The sequence below is a fragment of the Chelonia mydas genome, chromosome 16 (assembly GCF_015237465.2).
Source record: "Chelonia mydas isolate rCheMyd1 chromosome 16, rCheMyd1.pri.v2, whole genome shotgun sequence".
In the NCBI taxonomy this organism is placed as follows: domain Eukaryota; kingdom Metazoa; phylum Chordata; order Testudines; family Cheloniidae; genus Chelonia; species Chelonia mydas.
This window is the reverse complement of record NC_057857.1, coordinates 22,780,473-22,797,554: the sequence shown is the minus strand read 5'-3', so window position 1 is coordinate 22,797,554 and position 17,082 is coordinate 22,780,473. Positions and strand designations below refer to the sequence as shown.

General features: G+C 44.2%; 1 protein-coding gene and 1 long non-coding RNA gene across 2 annotated transcripts in view; one reads left to right on the top strand and one right to left on the bottom strand.

Moving 5' to 3' along the window:
- Nucleotides 1-794: 794 nt before the first annotated feature.
- On the bottom strand, nt 795-8,572 carry LOC122463149. The gene is made up of 2 exons (XR_006286211.1): nt 8,247-8,572; nt 795-1,312 (listed from the first exon to the last, which is right to left on the bottom strand). It is a non-coding gene; the product is annotated as an uncharacterized LOC122463149 (long non-coding RNA).
- An 86-nt stretch (nt 8,573-8,658) lies between these two features.
- The window catches only part of PSMB7 (proteasome 20S subunit beta 7), a 40,042-nt gene continuing 31,618 nt past the window's right edge, over nt 8,659-17,082 (top strand). The window contains exons 1-5 of the mRNA XM_037879795.2: nt 8,659-8,819; nt 9,262-9,355; nt 10,372-10,469; nt 11,145-11,285; nt 13,596-13,711. Coding sequence (XP_037735723.1) covers nt 8,758-8,819; nt 9,262-9,355; nt 10,372-10,469; nt 11,145-11,285; nt 13,596-13,711 — 511 coding nt within the window. The 5' untranslated portion in view covers nt 8,659-8,757. The remainder of the gene's footprint in view (nt 8,820-9,261; nt 9,356-10,371; nt 10,470-11,144; nt 11,286-13,595; nt 13,712-17,082) is intronic.

Here is a 17,082-nt window from a genome sequence, read left to right as displayed (position 1 = left end):
AGGAGCCAGTAACTAGGCCCCTGTTTATTGAGAGTCTGAGGTGGTTTCAAGTTCTGATGCTCAGTTTTTATCTAGGGAGCTGAACCAACAGGCAGGACACTGGATATTCATACTGGAGGCAGGCTGGGGAAGGAGATGGGGCAAGGGCCCAGGAAAGGGCAATTCTAGCTGTATGCTGGAACTCAGTATATGACTCTTTGCTCTCATGGGTTAGATCACTGCACTGTTTGAAAGTTACCTTTGGGTCAGTGGCCTGACTGCCACACTGACGGCACTGTTATCTCCAGAACAGCCTCCTTTGGAAGAGGTCCTCCACTGTTCTTTCACATGGCCATGGCTCCCTGTTTTCACAGAAGAGATTTATGGCTGAAGAATTATCAGATGTTGGCCTCACATTGCCAGAAGGTTGAGCCACTTGGCTTTCACTGAATGTCCCCCCCCCCACCCCCCAACTCTTTCAGGTTCTCATCATGGCCACCCATAGATGAGCAGCTAGTTCCCTAACAGGAGTTCCATGAGGGGGTACAGGGCTTTGTACATTTGCAGTGTTCTTAACAGCTTCCTTTCTAGGGACATCAGAACCTTTTGGAGACTTTGCAGTTTTGCTGCCTAATGTTTTGGTTATCTGGTCACTGTTGAGGGAGGGACCAAAGTATTTGACAGAGAGGGGTAACCTGCTCTTTGCCACCTTGGGCCCATTTTCCAAAGTACACATCTGGCCAGGAGAGCACCTGAGATGTTTGCTAGTCTCTGGTTTTGTCATCAGAGAAGGATCATCAGACGGACTAGGTTTGGAAGCTGCACCTCTTTGAAACAGGCATTTTAATAGAAACAATTTTATCCTGTTCACTTTGTTCTGTCCCATCTACAAGTACTTTCCTTTTCAGCGGAGGAAACAGAGATTGTATGACAGTTTTGCTCATCCACTCCATTCTTGGTAGCACATTTTCATCTAAAAAACGTGTTGATGCTCTATCATTCTTTTCAAGAGAAACAGGAGAGAGATTAGAGACATGCAAGCTTCGTTCAGACACCTGAGACGTTGCATTCATTCTTGGGCCGTCTGTGATTGGACTACTGTTCAACAGAAGTCTGCAAGATGTTTGGCTGGCTTCTGGTGTAAAAGGCATCGTGTCTTCAGGATTCAAACCAAAGCTGCTCATTTCAGCATTTGTAACTACTCTGATACTACTGTCTCCTGGAGACTGAGCACCTAGCGTAGAAGTTTCACTGGGGAAAGAACCTGCCGTAGGCTTCCTTTAGACTTCAGTTGAGAAGAAGCTGCTGCACTGCTCATTTTTCCAGTTCTGTTCTGCAAGAGGAAGAGAGTCATGGCATATTAGAAAGCTATCTGTAACCCTGGCAACTCCATACGATACCCAGACACTAAAAAAAAAAAAAAAAAAAAAAAAAAGTTATTTGTAGGTTTGAAAAAGACTGAGTAGGGGTGAAGGAGCAGTTTTCGCTTTACCGGTCAGAACCTGAGATGGCAACTAGATGCTGGCAAACTTGTATTAATCACACACACAAAATACCGCTTCAGGAGGTAAAAAGTTCTCCCTCCCCACCACTAACAGACGTGTGTTGGCAAGCCCTAGAGTGCCAAGTATTAACAAGCACTTCAGTGAGTTTTGAAGTCTCAAATTCTTATTGGTGTCAATGGGAGTTAGGTGCCTAGGCAGTTCTGAAAATCTATACATGCCCGTTCTCCACATAGTCCTTTCTTGAAGCCTATGGAGTTTCATTCCTTTTATCAATCAGTGGGCAGGAAGAGTAGATAGACCAGAGGATTCATTAGTTAGTATGGACCAGCCTTCACTACCCCGCATCACGTAGACATCATTTGTAACTGAATCTTTGCTCACCCAAGAATGTGGCCTGGAGACCATTGTCCAGATAACACACTCATCTCCTAGGACAATATTTATAATAAGGGACTCTCTTGCAATATGCTTCACAAAATGCAGTGGACGAGCTTTTCAGCTAAAACGAACCTTTCAAAAACTTACAAGAGGCATTACTGAATCCAGGCTCTTTTCCTCAAAGAAAGAAAAAGAGTACAGTAGTGCCAGAACAAAATTTCTAAAAGCAGCATTCTGACTCCTATTGGTGTAAGGTTTTAGAAGCACAGATAAGACCAACAGGCTGAAATACCGAAGTCTCTGGCCATTCTGCTAAGAACCTCTCTTAATTCCAGGCTTTTGAGGCATGAGGTGGTGAACTAAGAGGTGGGATTTGTGCATTGAGGAATAAGATCTATGGCTGAAATGGATTTCCCCTTCCTCTTTCCTGGTTTTTTTTTTTTAAGGGGGGGGGCGGAGAGAAAGAGGAGGAGGATTTATTTTTGTTTGTACTAGTAGGGTTGCATTTTCAATATGGCAAAAGCCATAGTGAGCCACTGACAGGAACTTTTTTGTACTGATTTAACTAAAGTATGATTTTTAGTAGTATCAGTCACCCAACGCCCTCAAGGTGTTTTACAAGGGCAGTTAGTTGTGTCCCACAACCCTAAAGTGAGATAAAATTGCATTACTTTCATTTTAAATATGGGGGAACTAAGGCAGAGAAAGTAACAAGACACTCTAAGGTAACACACAGACACTAGCAAAATCTTGACTAGAATCTAGATTCTGTATTTCCTGATCTAGCGGGAGACGCTACGTTTTTTCACAACCCTCTCCTTGCCCCCCAGTTTAGGTCATGCAGATATTTCCTATAGTTTCAGATTAGAACAATGCCAGCATTTGTATCCCCTAGGGTTCAAGTGTGCCTCTAGCTTCATAACATGGACTAATGCATTCCTCTTCACTTCCTTTCTCTGGTCCCTCTGTCACCTTTAATAGATTTCTTGGGGAACCAATGATTTGTTCTTGACTCCAGCTTCACGTTAGAAGTTAAATTCCTATAGGACTAGGTGGTCAGTCAGTAGGTGCTCAAAGCCTATCGCTGGAGGAAATACTTAGGTTATTCATACCCACTCAGTAAAAGTCTGTTCATCCAATTATAAGCTGTACTCTGCATGCCACAGTCAAGCCCAGGGCCATTTGTTTGAAAGCCTTCCTCTGGACACTCTAAGTAAGCAAACTTCAGCAATGGCCTGGACTGACATGCAAGATTTATACTTAATTTCCTGCCAAAAGGAGGAACTGCCACTCACATCTTTAGGTTTGTAAATAAACTCACTTCACGTAACAATTCTAGTAAATAACTCTTGATTTAGACATCTCACTAGGCATGAGTGATGTAGTGGTGTTCATTACAGGCCCCACATTGTCAGTTCACACATCCAACAAGCCTTTCCCCTCAACAACAGGGGGAAATTGTTTTCTTTTAAGCAAGTCTATCATAGTGGGTTACAGACTGATACCAGATCCAAATCTTGTGGAATGGATTTAGTTTTCTAGGAATGTCCCCCCCGATCTGTTTGGAAGGGAAATGTGGGTCTCAAACCACCTTCCCACCCTAGACTCTAGGAAAGTACAGGAGAGAGTCAATCCTAAATACTAGAAAGTGGCAAGTCTCTCCTATGTCAAGAGGGCTACCACCACATTTGAGCACACTATTTTCTCTTCACTGCTCTGCAGAAGCTATGCTGCTGCTACTCTGAACAGGTAGAGAAGACATAAAGTGCCTCATTAAATGTTAATAGCCTCACATGCACAGCTGCATTTAGATGAAGATTAATATTTAAACACAGCACAGAGAGCTCTAAACACTTCCTAGCTTACAGGCCATCTCTTGGCAAGTACTCTTGAAAGAAGAGTAATAGTGTTAAAAGCTAAACAAAAAACTCTTAGCTCACACTGATTGAGTAAGAAATCAACACTAGGGTGAGGGAGGGGGAAGAAAAAAAAAAAGCTGGCAACCATTGAAGCAAGAACCACAAGCCTTGGGAGGTACGAGAGGGCACTTGTTGCAGATGTAGAAATCAGAGACTTAATCCAGCATCACACTGGCGCGCGCGCACACACACACGCACACAATGTATTGGCCTGTATAACTCATGCCTGTGAACACTTGATAGTTTAATTTTTTTGTTTTTTAGTCATAGGCATATAGAATCGAAAGTTCAAAGGCTTTAGAGGAACAGTTGAGGTTTGCAGCACATGTTCTCAGAGTGTTAAGTACAAGTACAGCCACCAATGCCAAGCCCATCCAGTTACTTTCCTGACTGAATGCTGTTCAACATATAGCAGTTGCAGACTAGCAAGAACAGCTCTGTTAAGCAGCCCCTAGGCAGCAGACCAATAGCCAGCTGGACAAGCAAGCTTTGGAACACTGTTGAAAAGAAATGTCTCCCAAAGTCACATTAATCTATCAGCCGATGATACAGTCTTCTGTCAAGAGAAAGACATTCCTTTGAGGGAGTTTTGATCAACTGGAATATTTAGTTTCACAGAGAGCTACAATGAGATCAACAGGGCAGAAATATCTAGCCACCAACACTAGTGCCTCTCTCACATAGGATAGGAACATCAAGTACATTTTTCTCTAGTCAGTTCTCATTGCCAGGAAGCATTTCTCCCAAGCACTTACACAGAAGTTAATTGAATTTAACAAATGAGAACAGTCACCTATAGGACAAGATGATAAAAATCGTAACAGGGAAAAACAAAACCAAACTCTACCCACCAAATAACAACCTCAACATTCCACCATTTCCTTCCTTTTTGTTGCTAGCACACACCTAGCAACTCCAGTAGAGAAAACCACAAGGGATAGCAACTATGTAAATTAGACAAATAGGTATAGTATTTATCTACCACTACAGTCTCACAAACTGCTCTACCATCTCTCCTCTTCAAAAGGCCTGGGGAGGCTATTCTGCTTGATATATTCCAGCTGGATTAATAACCCCAGCTGCTCTCTCCCAAACCAACAACAGTATCAGAAATTCAGCAGCTGGTGGTTGGTTAAAGCAGCATCAGACGAGTAATCACTAGGATAGAGCTAATTTCCTGGAAGTCTTAAGCCTTGATTTGGCAAAGACTTGCTTAACTTTATGTACCAAGTAGTTACATTGACTTCAATTAAATGATTCACAGTGTGTATGCAAGTTTTTGCAGAATCAGGGTCTAACACTTAATCAAGTTTACTCTACTCAATGGCTTTCATGTGCCTATGCTGTTTGCTCTCATTTTACAGGTTTGACTGACTGTCTCTAGAAGAAGCTCCATAGCCCCCTTTGATCATTTGTTTCCCCTTTACAATTTCAACTTTCTCTCTTGGTTTTACCTGTGGCTTTTCCTTGTGTTTTTTTTTAAATATGGATGAGGATTTTTTAAATGTATAGATCCCTTCTCCTTTTCTGTATAAATAGGAAGCTAGGACATAGGGCTGGAAGGGCCCTCTTGGGTCATCCAGTCCATATAATCCCATTCATAAATGTATCATGTTTAATGATGCAGACACAGTTGTTTTCCTCCCCACCTTGGGAGTGGCAACTGGTAGCTGCTGAGGCCAGAGCTCCAGTAGTTTAGTCTTTACCAAAGTGAGAGGCTGGTGAGAGTGGGTGAAAGACAGGATCAGCTGATGGTGAGAAGTACAGGATGAGACAAGAAACGGTGAACAAAGTCCTTTTTTTGGAGGTATATTCAAATAAACCAGACATAGGCAGTTGGTATAACAGGCCAGGGGAGGCTAAGCCGGCCCACCACTTTTAGAGTACACTGCTGTCAAAAGGATAGGTGTTTTACCTGCACTCCACCCCAAGGTCCTGGTCCCACTCCTCCTCTTCCCACAAGACTCTGCTTCTTCCCATCCCCACTCCATCCACATGAGAGGTGAGTGGCCAGCTGGCCGGCCAATGGGAGGGTGGGGGAGGGGCAAAGAGGCACCGTGAAGGGCTGGCCAGGTGGTGGAGGGGGCCTCAAGCAGGGGGCTGACTAGGGACAGGGGTGGAGCATCAGTGGGGCTTCTGCAGGAGGAGGCTAAGTGGGGGCGGGCCTCAGGGGGAGACCACAGTCCAGGTGTGTGCAGCCTCCCCAAACGGTGGAATCACGTGCCACCCATGATTAATGATGCACACTCACAATTGGTGAACACTGTGCTGCCTTGTCTTTTAAAACAACTTTTCTTTTGGTATACCTCCTGAATCACCCTCCTTTTGCCGCTTTACTTCGGTTCCCTTACTGTGAAAGGCTTTACATGATGGTGGCCAATCCTTTGCTATTGAATTTATCTCTCACTCTGAAACCTTCAGCTCTCCACCCATTTAGAGCAGAATGCACTGGTCACACAGAGCTCGAGAGATAACCTACGATCTTTCACACTTGATCCTGCTCCCAACGCAATAGGACCAGGTTCCATGGCAAGGTTTACAACTTCAGCAAGTTAGGTCCCAATCCTGACAATGCTTATGCATGTACTTAATTTTCCTACCAGAAACAATCACATTGATTTTAATGAGACTACTCATGGTAGTAAAGCTAAGCACATGCAATGATCAGGGTCTTAGCCTGCAGCATATTGACACCTATAGTCAGGCATACACTTCAGCTGACATTTCTTCAGAACATGTCTCATCATCACCCATAGTTGTTGCTGGTGGGTTTTTGTTGTTTTTTTTAGAGCTGGGAGAATAATTCATGATGAATAATGTATTCAATAACTTTCACCACCTACTCCATTACCCATGAACAAACTGTGATTGTCTCAAATGTACTTATTTGAACATGATTCTTGGTCTGCATCTCATTTGAGAGCATTTCACTGAGACTGTTTGCTATTCGAAACGTAAGATGTTTTGATTGGTTAACCAAGCCACATGAGCTGCTTCTGTTTCCTTAATCATCATCATGTTCCCATTATGCCTCTTGCATTTAGGGCAGCGATGAAGTTCCTCCACTCCTGTCTGTTTGTGGCAAGCCTTTCAATGGTTCCCAGGTGTGCCCCAGGGTTTTCAGCTCAGTTTCCTTAATGGATGAGCATAATTCCTAGAATCTGGAGTGTGTGCAGATAGGCATTATTACAAAATAAAACCTATGTACTCTTGCAATACTTGCTTAAATTGGCTGTTTCTGTGAATATTCCTATATACTTCCTTACTAGGGTATTTGTAAAAAGTGAATATTAAAGAGGTGAAAAAAACCCCTGGCAAAATCGTTTACAAATCACATGGGAAAAAGCTGGCCCCAGTCACATGTCCCTGCCTTCCAGTTGTGAACACCCTGCTCAGAACAGGGTGCGCGTCGCCCCGCAGCATGGCCAACTCTCGGGAGTTTGTCGTGAGCCTCATTCTCCTCAAAGCCCCCGTCTCCTGGAGTCAAGCGGCCAGGCGGTTTCATCCTCAACGGGAAAAGACGCGTCTGGCCCCGTGCCTGACGAGAAAGCTCCAAAGGGGGGCCCAGTGGGGCCTGCAGGCTCCAAAAGCAGAAACCAAATGACACCCCCCCCCGCTGCCCCGTTCCCCAGACTCCCAGGATTGTTTTCAGAGTAGCAGCCGTATCTGATTTGTGTCCATTTATTCTTTTACGTAGAGATTGTCCAGTTTGACCAATGTACATGGCAGAGGGGCATTGCTGGCACATGATGGCATATATCACATTGGTAGATGTGCAGGTGAACGAGCCTCTGATAGTGTGGCAACCACATTTGCTCCAACCCCTCAGACAGAGACAAACACCTACAAGATCTCTATCAAGCATTCTTACAACTACAATACCCACCTGCTGAAGTGAAGAAACAGATTGACAGAGCCACAAGAATACCCAGAAGTCACCTACTACAGGACAGGCCCAACAAAGAAAATAACAGAACGCCACTAGCCATCACCTTCAGGCCCCCAACTAAAACCTCTCCAATGCATCATCAAGGATCTACAACCTCTATCCTGAAGGACGACCCATCACTCTCACAGATCTTGGGAGACAGGCCAGTCCTTGCTTACAGACAGCCCCCCAACCTGAAGCAAATAGTCACCAGCAACCACACAACAGAACCACTAACCCAGGAACCTATCCTTGCAACAAAGCCCGTTGCCAACTGTGCCCACATATCTATTCAGGGGACACCATCACAGGGCCTAATCACATCAGCCACACGATCAGAGGCTCGTTCACCTGCACATCTGCCAATGTGATATGTGCCATCATGTGCCAGCAATGCCCCTCTGCCATGTACATTGGCCAAACTGGACAGTCTCTGCGTAAAAGAATAAATGGACACAAATCAGATAACACAAAGTAAACTATTTCCCCTTGTTTATTCCCCCCAGACGTTCTTGTTAACTGCTGGAAATGGCCCACCTCGATTATCACTACAAAGGGTTTTCTCCCCCCCCCCCGGTATTAGCTCATGTTAAGTGGTCACTCTCGGCACAGTGTGCCCGGTAACACCCATTGTTTCGCGGTCTCTGTGTAGATCAGTCTCCCCCCTGTATTTCCCAGGGAGTGCATCCGATGCAGCGAGCTGCAGCTCACGAACGCTGAGGCTCGGGTAATCGGTTAGTCTCGCGGGTGCCACAAGTCCTCGCCTGCTCTTTTCCCGGGACTGCGACGCGCAGCTCGTGACTCGCGCGGGGCCTGGCGCGGGCTGCCCGAGCGGCCCGGGCCTGGGCCCCGCCCGGCCTCCAAGGGCCCGATTCTGCAGCCAGCCCCGGGCGGGTGGGCGTCACCGCAGGCTCGGGCCTGGGCGCCTCAGGACCAGGCCTCGGCCGGGCCCTTCCGGCTCCGGGGCAGGAGAGCGGCGGTGACCCGGAAGCGGTTCCGCGGCCGGCGCTCGCTGAGTCACGCCCCGGCAGCACCCGGCGGCGGGAAGATGGCGGCGGTGTCCGTGCTCCAGGCTCCGAGCAGCGGCTTCGGCTTCGACAACTGCGCCCGGTGAGGGCCGGGGGGGGCGCGCGGCGGGACCGGGGCGCTTGGAGAGGGGAGCGGGCCGGCGCCGGCAGCGCGGCTCAGGGCAAGCCGCGCAGGGAGGCTGCCTGGAGGGGCCCGGCCTGCGGAGCCTGAGCCGTGGGGCAGCCCCGCCTGGCGCAGCGGAGCGGGGTGTTTCGTTCCCCTCATCCAGGGCGCTCAGCCTGGGGCGGGGGTCGGGGCCCGGTGGTGTGGGAGCGGGGCCGGGCTGGCGGGAACGGGGGGGGCCCGGTGGTGTGGGGGCGGGGCGGGGCGGCCCGGTGGTGTGGGGGCGGGGCGGGGCGGGGCCGGGCCGGCGGGGGGGGGCTGGGCAGTTCAGCCAACTGGGGAGGGAGGCGTAGGAAACGATGAAAGCCTAGCTTGTGAAGGTGCCATGTCTCCTTATTCTGCCTTTGGCTCCTCGTTCCAGGAATGCGCTCCTGGAGGCAGAGTTCACTAAGAAGGGGCTTCGGCTCCCTGCAGCCCGGAAGACAGGCACCACCATTGCTGGAGTTGTGTTCAAGGTGAGATTAGGTTGCTCCTCTACCTCGTTTCCTCGGGCACATGCTCCTGGGGCCCCCGTCACTGTAACATCCGAGTGCAACACGGAGCAGCTAAGAGTCACAGGAAGATGTTTGTAATGGACTCAGCTCTTCACATTTTCTGGGGTTAGCAGCTGTTGCATAAGGGGTTTTTGCCCTCAGTAAATGGGGGGAGACTTCTGCTTTGTCTACCCACATGAGTTCTTTGTGGGGCTGTTGAGTGAATACATCAAGAGAGATCTGCATTCTATTTTCCTTGTTGTTTATCAGGAGAATAGTCAGCTAAATTCTCTTTGCAGAATCTTCTATTCTGATGATGATGAAAAGCAGAATTACATCCCAGGTGGCCTATACAGGTCTCATACTTAGGAATAATCATGCATTAAACTCTAAATAGATCATATTTTATCTGGAAGTTAGAGATGAGATGAAATGAAATGTTTAGTCTCTTGTGTCACTGCACTTTAAAAGCCAAACTCCACACTCTTGCTGAGGCAACAGCTGGCCTGTAATCTGGGTTGGCTGTTCCTTCAGGTGGCAAGAGATACTGTGGTGATGCTCACAATATGAAACCTAGTTGGAAAATAACATGAAATCTTACCTCTTCAATTAAGATCTGCTAGCCTGTCACCTCACTGGAAGTTCCGAAATCGTCTTCTTCAGCTGAACACGGCATTCAGTCCACTGCTGACTTACTCTGTCAGCTCTCTTTACTCACAAGCTCTCTTTAGAGTGCTTGCCCTTTCCTGACACATTGCTGTATATTTGATGGTGACAGTCTCTTTTTGGTGCTGCGGGAACGTCTGTCCATTACAAATTCTTCTGCAGCCCAGTATTTACCATTTTCTTTCTCTCGAAAGGTACGTTATTATTGTGAGAATTGCAGAAAGTGACAGTGGTCATTGTCATTGCATATTACAGTCTACTGTAACATGAGCAGTAAAATAATGTTAAATCTTGTCAAAGTTTTGATTTTAAGTTTCTCACCTTTTCTGTAGGATGGTATAGTCCTTGGAGCAGATACAAGAGCAACTGAGGGGATGGTTGTTGCTGACAAGAACTGTTCAAAAATACACTTCATTTCTCCTAATATCTAGTAAGTATTAAAACTGTCAGTTTTAATGTAAGTAAACTTTAAGTGTAATTTTAGTGTTGATTCTCGTAAACTGTACACCTTATTGCTAATACTTCAGATTAAAGGTGAGAACTTTAAAATGGTAGTTAATTTCACCAGTAATGCTGTTTGTTTCCTTTTGGTAGTCATTCATGCCAGACAATGAAAACAGGTTGGTTAGTTTCACGGTTAGTATCTTGTTAATTTAATTTTTTCTCCTGTACCAGCATAAGGCTGTAACGCTCGTGTTGAAAAAACTGCAGGAGTATCTAAATAGGAAGCAGTTAAACATCATACCCTACAGTTGCTATTGGAAAGACTTCTTTCTGTCAAAGAAAATGCTTATTGTTAACTCTGAATGCATGTGAGTGGTCTTTGTATAGTAAAAGGGACAGGAAACTATAACAGTTATGTGAATTGGATTAAATCAAAGCAAACTAGGGGAGGAGACAATGAAAATCTATCACATTAAATAAAGTAATCTTAATTTTACCTCTCCGAATAGCTGGTATCCACCTTGGAAGTAGCACTGCCTGTTTTACACTTCATGGAAGGTTAGAGTCAGTTCCATGTCTAGTGACTGAAAGAAGAGGGATATTAATTAAATACAGTGTTTAAGAGTTTTTAACTTGGTGACTTGCTAAAAATGTTTTCCAGTTGTTGTGGTGCTGGGACAGCTGCAGACACTGACATGACAACTCAGCTGATCTCTTCCAATCTGGAGCTCCATTCCTTGTCTACTGGACGGCTTCCGAGAGTTGTCACAGCTAACCGAATGCTCAAACAGATGCTTTTCAGGTAACTCCATGAATTCCTTGCAGACACTGACCCGAAGTCAAAAGTATATCAGTATTTTATCATAAAACTGCCATGCACTTTTGTTCATTTTTCTTTGTCAGACAGAAGCAAAGAAACAATCTGAGTTGTCTTTCCATTTCCTGCACTGTATGTGGTGAATTTAAAAACACAGTCTCTTATCAAAGCACTGAAACAAAGTGATTACAATTTAATACAACAATTTTATACAGACAGTAATACTACATGACACGTCAGAAGCACTCTTCACCCATGGGTCCTTTGACACAAGACTGTGCTTTTAAATTTTTACAAGCATTATTTAAACATCCACCACTTTTCAGGTACAGTGTAGCTAAGTGTTATTTTCCCCATCTGTAAAATGGGTATAAGACAGAGGTTGAATAACTTGATCCAAGGTCAGAGTCAGTGGCAAAACTGGAAAAACAAACTGAGTCTTGAAATACTAGACCCTTCTTTACTGCTAGTCCAGTGTTCCCTCAATTTGTTTGGATCACTTATCCCAGCCAAACAGTGAAGGCAGAGGCAGGATGATAGAGGAATATACAAAGTCCCTCAAAACCATTCGGATTTCCCATTTCTCCCTTCAACGTTATCCTCTCAAATATAGCTTTGCAAAGAGATACAAAGGTAGATTAGGTATTTACACACACTCCATAGAATACAATTAGCTGCTGAATTATTTAAGCGTCTAATAGCTGAGGTTTGTATTTTTAGTGGCATTATCTATTGCTGAGAGAGTTTTTGAATGATCAGGTTCTGAAAGACTACCACCAGTAGAAACTTATTCTTGACTTATGTAGTCCAGTCCCCTCAACTGACATTTGCTACATTTTTCTAAACAAACTTACGAAGTACAACTTTCCTGATCTTAATGTTTTCCCTCTTTGCTGTAACCTTCCTCACAGCTGTACAGCCAGCCCTAGTAAACTGGATCTAAATTATGCAGCAAGGAGTCAGAGTATATGAGGAACCGTTTTGCCAAAGACTGGGAATTCTGCAGCATCTTCATTTAAATTTAAAACTTGTTTTTATTTAATTTAAAATTAATTCAATCAATACACCCATTGTCACTTTGATATTGAATATTTATTTAGGCTGGGGTCCTCAGATTTTCCAGGTGGCCAATATGCCAAAGACTTTTTGGTTATTGTTTGGGGAAGGGGGAGGGAGGGAGACATGCAAAGAAAATGTAATGTTTCACTTGGAAATTGTAGGGCATTCATCCTAAAATAGTTTCAGTTGATGGGTTTGCCATCAGAATCAAGCATTGTTTTATGTGGGTGGGTATTTAAACCACATTACCAGTTTTTCCAGGCTAAACAGACTGAGGGCAGGTTCTCCATCACTTTTTTTAAATCATGCCAGTGTTATTTTAATACAGTGTTTTCCATAAGTAAATTGTGGGTGGGTGGAAGGTGAAAGAACGAAGTATGTGCATGTGATTAAAAAAAGTTTCCACCAATCAGGAAAGTTCCCAGAAAATTAAAGTCTGGGATGGAAGAAGGAGGAAGAAGAAGAAAAAAAAAATTCCATGAAACCAAGTGATCTGGAGTCAGGATGAGTTACAGTAATTCAGGTTATCAGGTTGGCAGCTTGCTGTTGGTCAGCTTGGCTGTTCCAACGGGCTGTCATGTGACAGTCATTAAAAGCAATCCAGACATTTGGACCAACCAAAGACTAAAAATAGAGGTGGAGAAGGGCATGCATTTCTAAACTCTTTCCAATAAAATAAAAACCTGTTTCAAATGCAGGAATTACGATACTTCAAGTAAGACCTGAAAAAGTTAACTTTTTGGCTTCTCTTTCTATTAACGAAAGAAGGCGTGCACAGGATAGTAGTGCTCTAGCACAGCAAGTGTGCCAGTTGAGGTCCAGCACATTTGCTGCAGCTGAACATTTTAATTCTCCAGTTTCAGGTGATGGCGGTTTAATACTACAGTACCTTTCTATGCACTAGAGTTAATTTTTCTTAATTCGAGTCATCACACGTTGCTAACATTTGCAGAGTGCTCCTGATAGGTAGCCACACAGTTATTTTTAATTTGTATAATGATGTTAAAAAAAAAAAAGGGGGGGGGCAGATTAACTAGACCAAATAAGGTGTCTGTATTTAATATTGGCTAATAGGACTGGCATGTTTTTGAAAGATATACATTTAGGTTATTATGCATGGAGAAACAACCTGTTATAATAATGAGAAAGTACTTCAGTTTTTAGAATGCATATGTTATGTTAAAGTAAAATTAAGTTTATCAATGTCTAAATTCATGCTTGTACTTTGTTCAACAGGTATCAAGGTTACATTGGTGCTGCTCTGGTTTTAGGGGGAGTAGATGTCTCTGGACCCCACCTTTACAGCATCTATCCCCATGGATCAACTGACAAATTGCCCTATGTCACTATGGGTGAGTAATGTTGCTACATTGCCTGCTAACTGAAATGCTTGTGCTTGTATTTCTTAGAAATTTAAATTCTGTGATTCATAAGTGGTGTCAGGAGTTCAAAATTAAGAGGGAGCCTCTGTAAGATACTGATGGGTCTACATTTCAAAACCACTTCTGTAGCTTCTCATGCCAAAAAAATATGGTGAGTTGTAGAAGAGCTGGTGTTAGATAATGTGCTACATGGATTCCTCAGTAGACTTGACACCTAGAATCGCTACTGTTCGTCTTGTTTACTGGCCATTTGAAATAAAGAATCCAGGGGTCTGTTTGTAAGAATTGGGTTACTAACCTTGTGTCTTGCCCAAATTCCAGCTTGGATAACTACATTCCTTCTCGTGTTTGTTTCCTGGTAGTTTCAATGGAGTAAACATGCCTTACTCAGTGTCTGCAATCTTTGTGCAGTGTTTCTACACTGCAAAATAGCAATTGTGTTCCACCCCAGATGCAAGTGTCTGCATTTCACTGATGAGCGAAGTGATCTCTGTGTAGCCTTCTCCCTGTCTTGATAGGATAAAAGCTTAATTAATGTGAGTTTCTGAACATGGTAAAGAACAGAAATTCTCAAGCAGTCCCTCTCTTTAGTGTTCACTGTAAATTCTGGTCTTAGTAACTGGCCTTATAGACTACCACCTCAAGTCACTTAACTGTTACCATTTTGAGACTCTTCAATCCCACTGTATATTCCACTCTTATAGTATTTTTCTGCAACTGCTGTAGTCTGAAGAAAATGATATACATTTAACTGCATTTTGGATGAGTCCTCAATTACTTTATAAGCTGTTTAGTTATTGGAAAAATGACCTGTAAGGCTGATGTAGTCAACTTTATTCAAATGTCATACACCTCCTCACACTCTGGCCATCATAACGTCTCATGTTTTTTCATGTAGCTCCTGCACCTAAAACAAAATCCCTCTGTGTGTACCTAATATCCTCGTTCTTCGAAACTCACTTTCCCCACAGATTTCTACTCCTGGGCTGTCTGCTCTTCATCTCTTACCATGTGCAGTATCTATTTAAATATCAAATCTTATAAAGCATTGAGGACCACATGAAAGCAAAAACTTAAAAGGCTTTTCTAAAACATACACTAAAAGGGTCTATAATAAGTAGAGCCCTGCATGGATACAAAATTTATATCTGCATCCAGTCTGCCATCCTCAAACGTGGTTAGCAGATATCCACATCCATGGATATAAAGCGGATATTTCCAGATTTGCTGGGCTCTAATAATAAAATTACTTATCTAGTCTGGCATCCCATCATCCAGGCTTCCATTTCCCTTTACGAGTCAGTAGTCTTCCTTTGACTGGTGCAGAGATTCGAGGTTTCGGTGGATAGGTTAATGAGGGGAGGCGTTTTCTTGTAGTGTAACCCTCTGACCAAGCAAATGTTCTCTCCTTCTGTGGCAGTGGTTCTCAAGCTTTTGTATTGGTGACTCCTTTCACTCAGCAAGCCTCTGAGTGTGATCCCCCTCATAAATTAAAAACACATTTTTTATATTTAACACCATTATAAATGCTGGAAACAGAGGAGTTTGGGGGTGGAGGCTGACAGCTCATGACCCCCACTTAATAACCTTGCAGTCCCCTGAGGGGTCATGACCCCCAATTTGAGAACCCCTGTTCTAGGGCAACCAGAAAAGTCCAAACTAAATATAATGCAATCCGTTGGTCCTCTTCAAGCTCTGTCTTCTACTCCATTGTAAAAGATTAGCCAGTCTCTTCATCCTCCTCAGTCTAAGCAGTTCCTTCCCAGGACCTCAATTCTCACCCCCTGTTAATACCTGGGAATGAAGCAGGGCACTTCTTCCCACCCTTGCTGGAAGCCCCAGTCTGGGTCCCTAAACAGGTGCCAGCAGCAGGCCTGCTACCCACATCATTTCTGTATTACCTCATGCTTTCTCCTTCTCATGCTTTACCCCTTCCCAGAGCTCCTCTCTCTTCTCCCAGGCCTCTGTGCCAGCCCTTGTCCGTACCATCTCCTGGACTGCTTCCCCATCTCTCTTGGTAGAAAGCATGCATTTCAGTAGCCTACAATTCCCAGAATCCCTCTGAAGACTAGATCTCCTAGAAGGCCCGTTTCACACTGAGCCAGGATTGGGTCATGCTTCATCTACAGTCTGCCTTAAATAGCCAGCGCACACCCAGTGACAGTGCCTGTGTGCTCAGAATGTTTGAGGGGCCTGTAGACCAGAAAGATCACCCTTTGATGTTCCTCAAGAATCCAGGGCTTTAGAGAGGGAGGGAGAAGTATACCAAGAAAAAAAAACTGAGTCAGAGATCCTCTATATATTACATTTCATTTTGAACGAAGGAATGTAACACTGAAAATGGGAACTATAAAATAACAATTTTGTGTCCTGAGTTTGAAGAAGTAAGTACCATTGCATCTAGGAGACCAAATATAAGTAAAGTTCAAGGGATGTATAGCAAAGTATTTATAGGCATTTTGCCATCAAATCCTTATATTCTTTTTTACAAAGCCTATAAAAGCCCTGCTTGGGTACAGCACCTGGTTATCAGAGAAGTTGTTGCTTTTTCTGTTTTACAGCTGATTTTTTTGGGGGAGGGTGGGTTCCATGGTGGAGTCAAATGAATTTCCTACTATCATGCAATGAGGCAGTTGCTCAGATACGATTGGAATCCAGGGAAATCTGGGCCACCTATCAAGAACTCTTGCCATTAGAGCACATCCTCTTAGCTTTTAGGGTATGTCTATGCTTCAGATAAACACCCAGGGCTGGCCTGTGTCAGCTGACTAAGGCTACAGAGCTATTTACTTGTGATCTTGGGCTGGAACCTGGGCTCTGGGACCCTCCCCCCGTCATGGAGTCCCAGAGCCTGGGCTCCAGCCCGAGCCTGAATATCTGCACTGCAGTTAAACAGCCCCATAGCATGCGCCTATGTCAGCTGGCACAGGTTAGCCATAGGTGTTGAATTGCAGCGTAGAGGTACTCTCAGATATGTTCTATTCTTTTCTAATTGGTGAATGTTGATGATCCTCTTAAAAAAAAAAAAAAAAAAACTTGACCTCAACAGGATACATGTAAACCCTCATTATCCAAATGTCTGAGACATACCTGCAATTTGACAAATTTTGGGTTGTATAGTAGGAGTTCACCTATGCGTGGTGTGTGAGCATAATTGATGTTGAATGTTCAACTTTTGTGTTTCCTCTGTTGTCTTTGCAGCAGCAGAGCACAAGTCATTGTGCACCTTGGCTGAATTGTGCCTGTCTTTCTTAAAAAAAAAAAAAAAAAAAAAAAATACTGGTCCCATTCTTTGACTCTCCATCCTAGGGGTAGGAGGCAAGTGCAGAGATTATTACCCT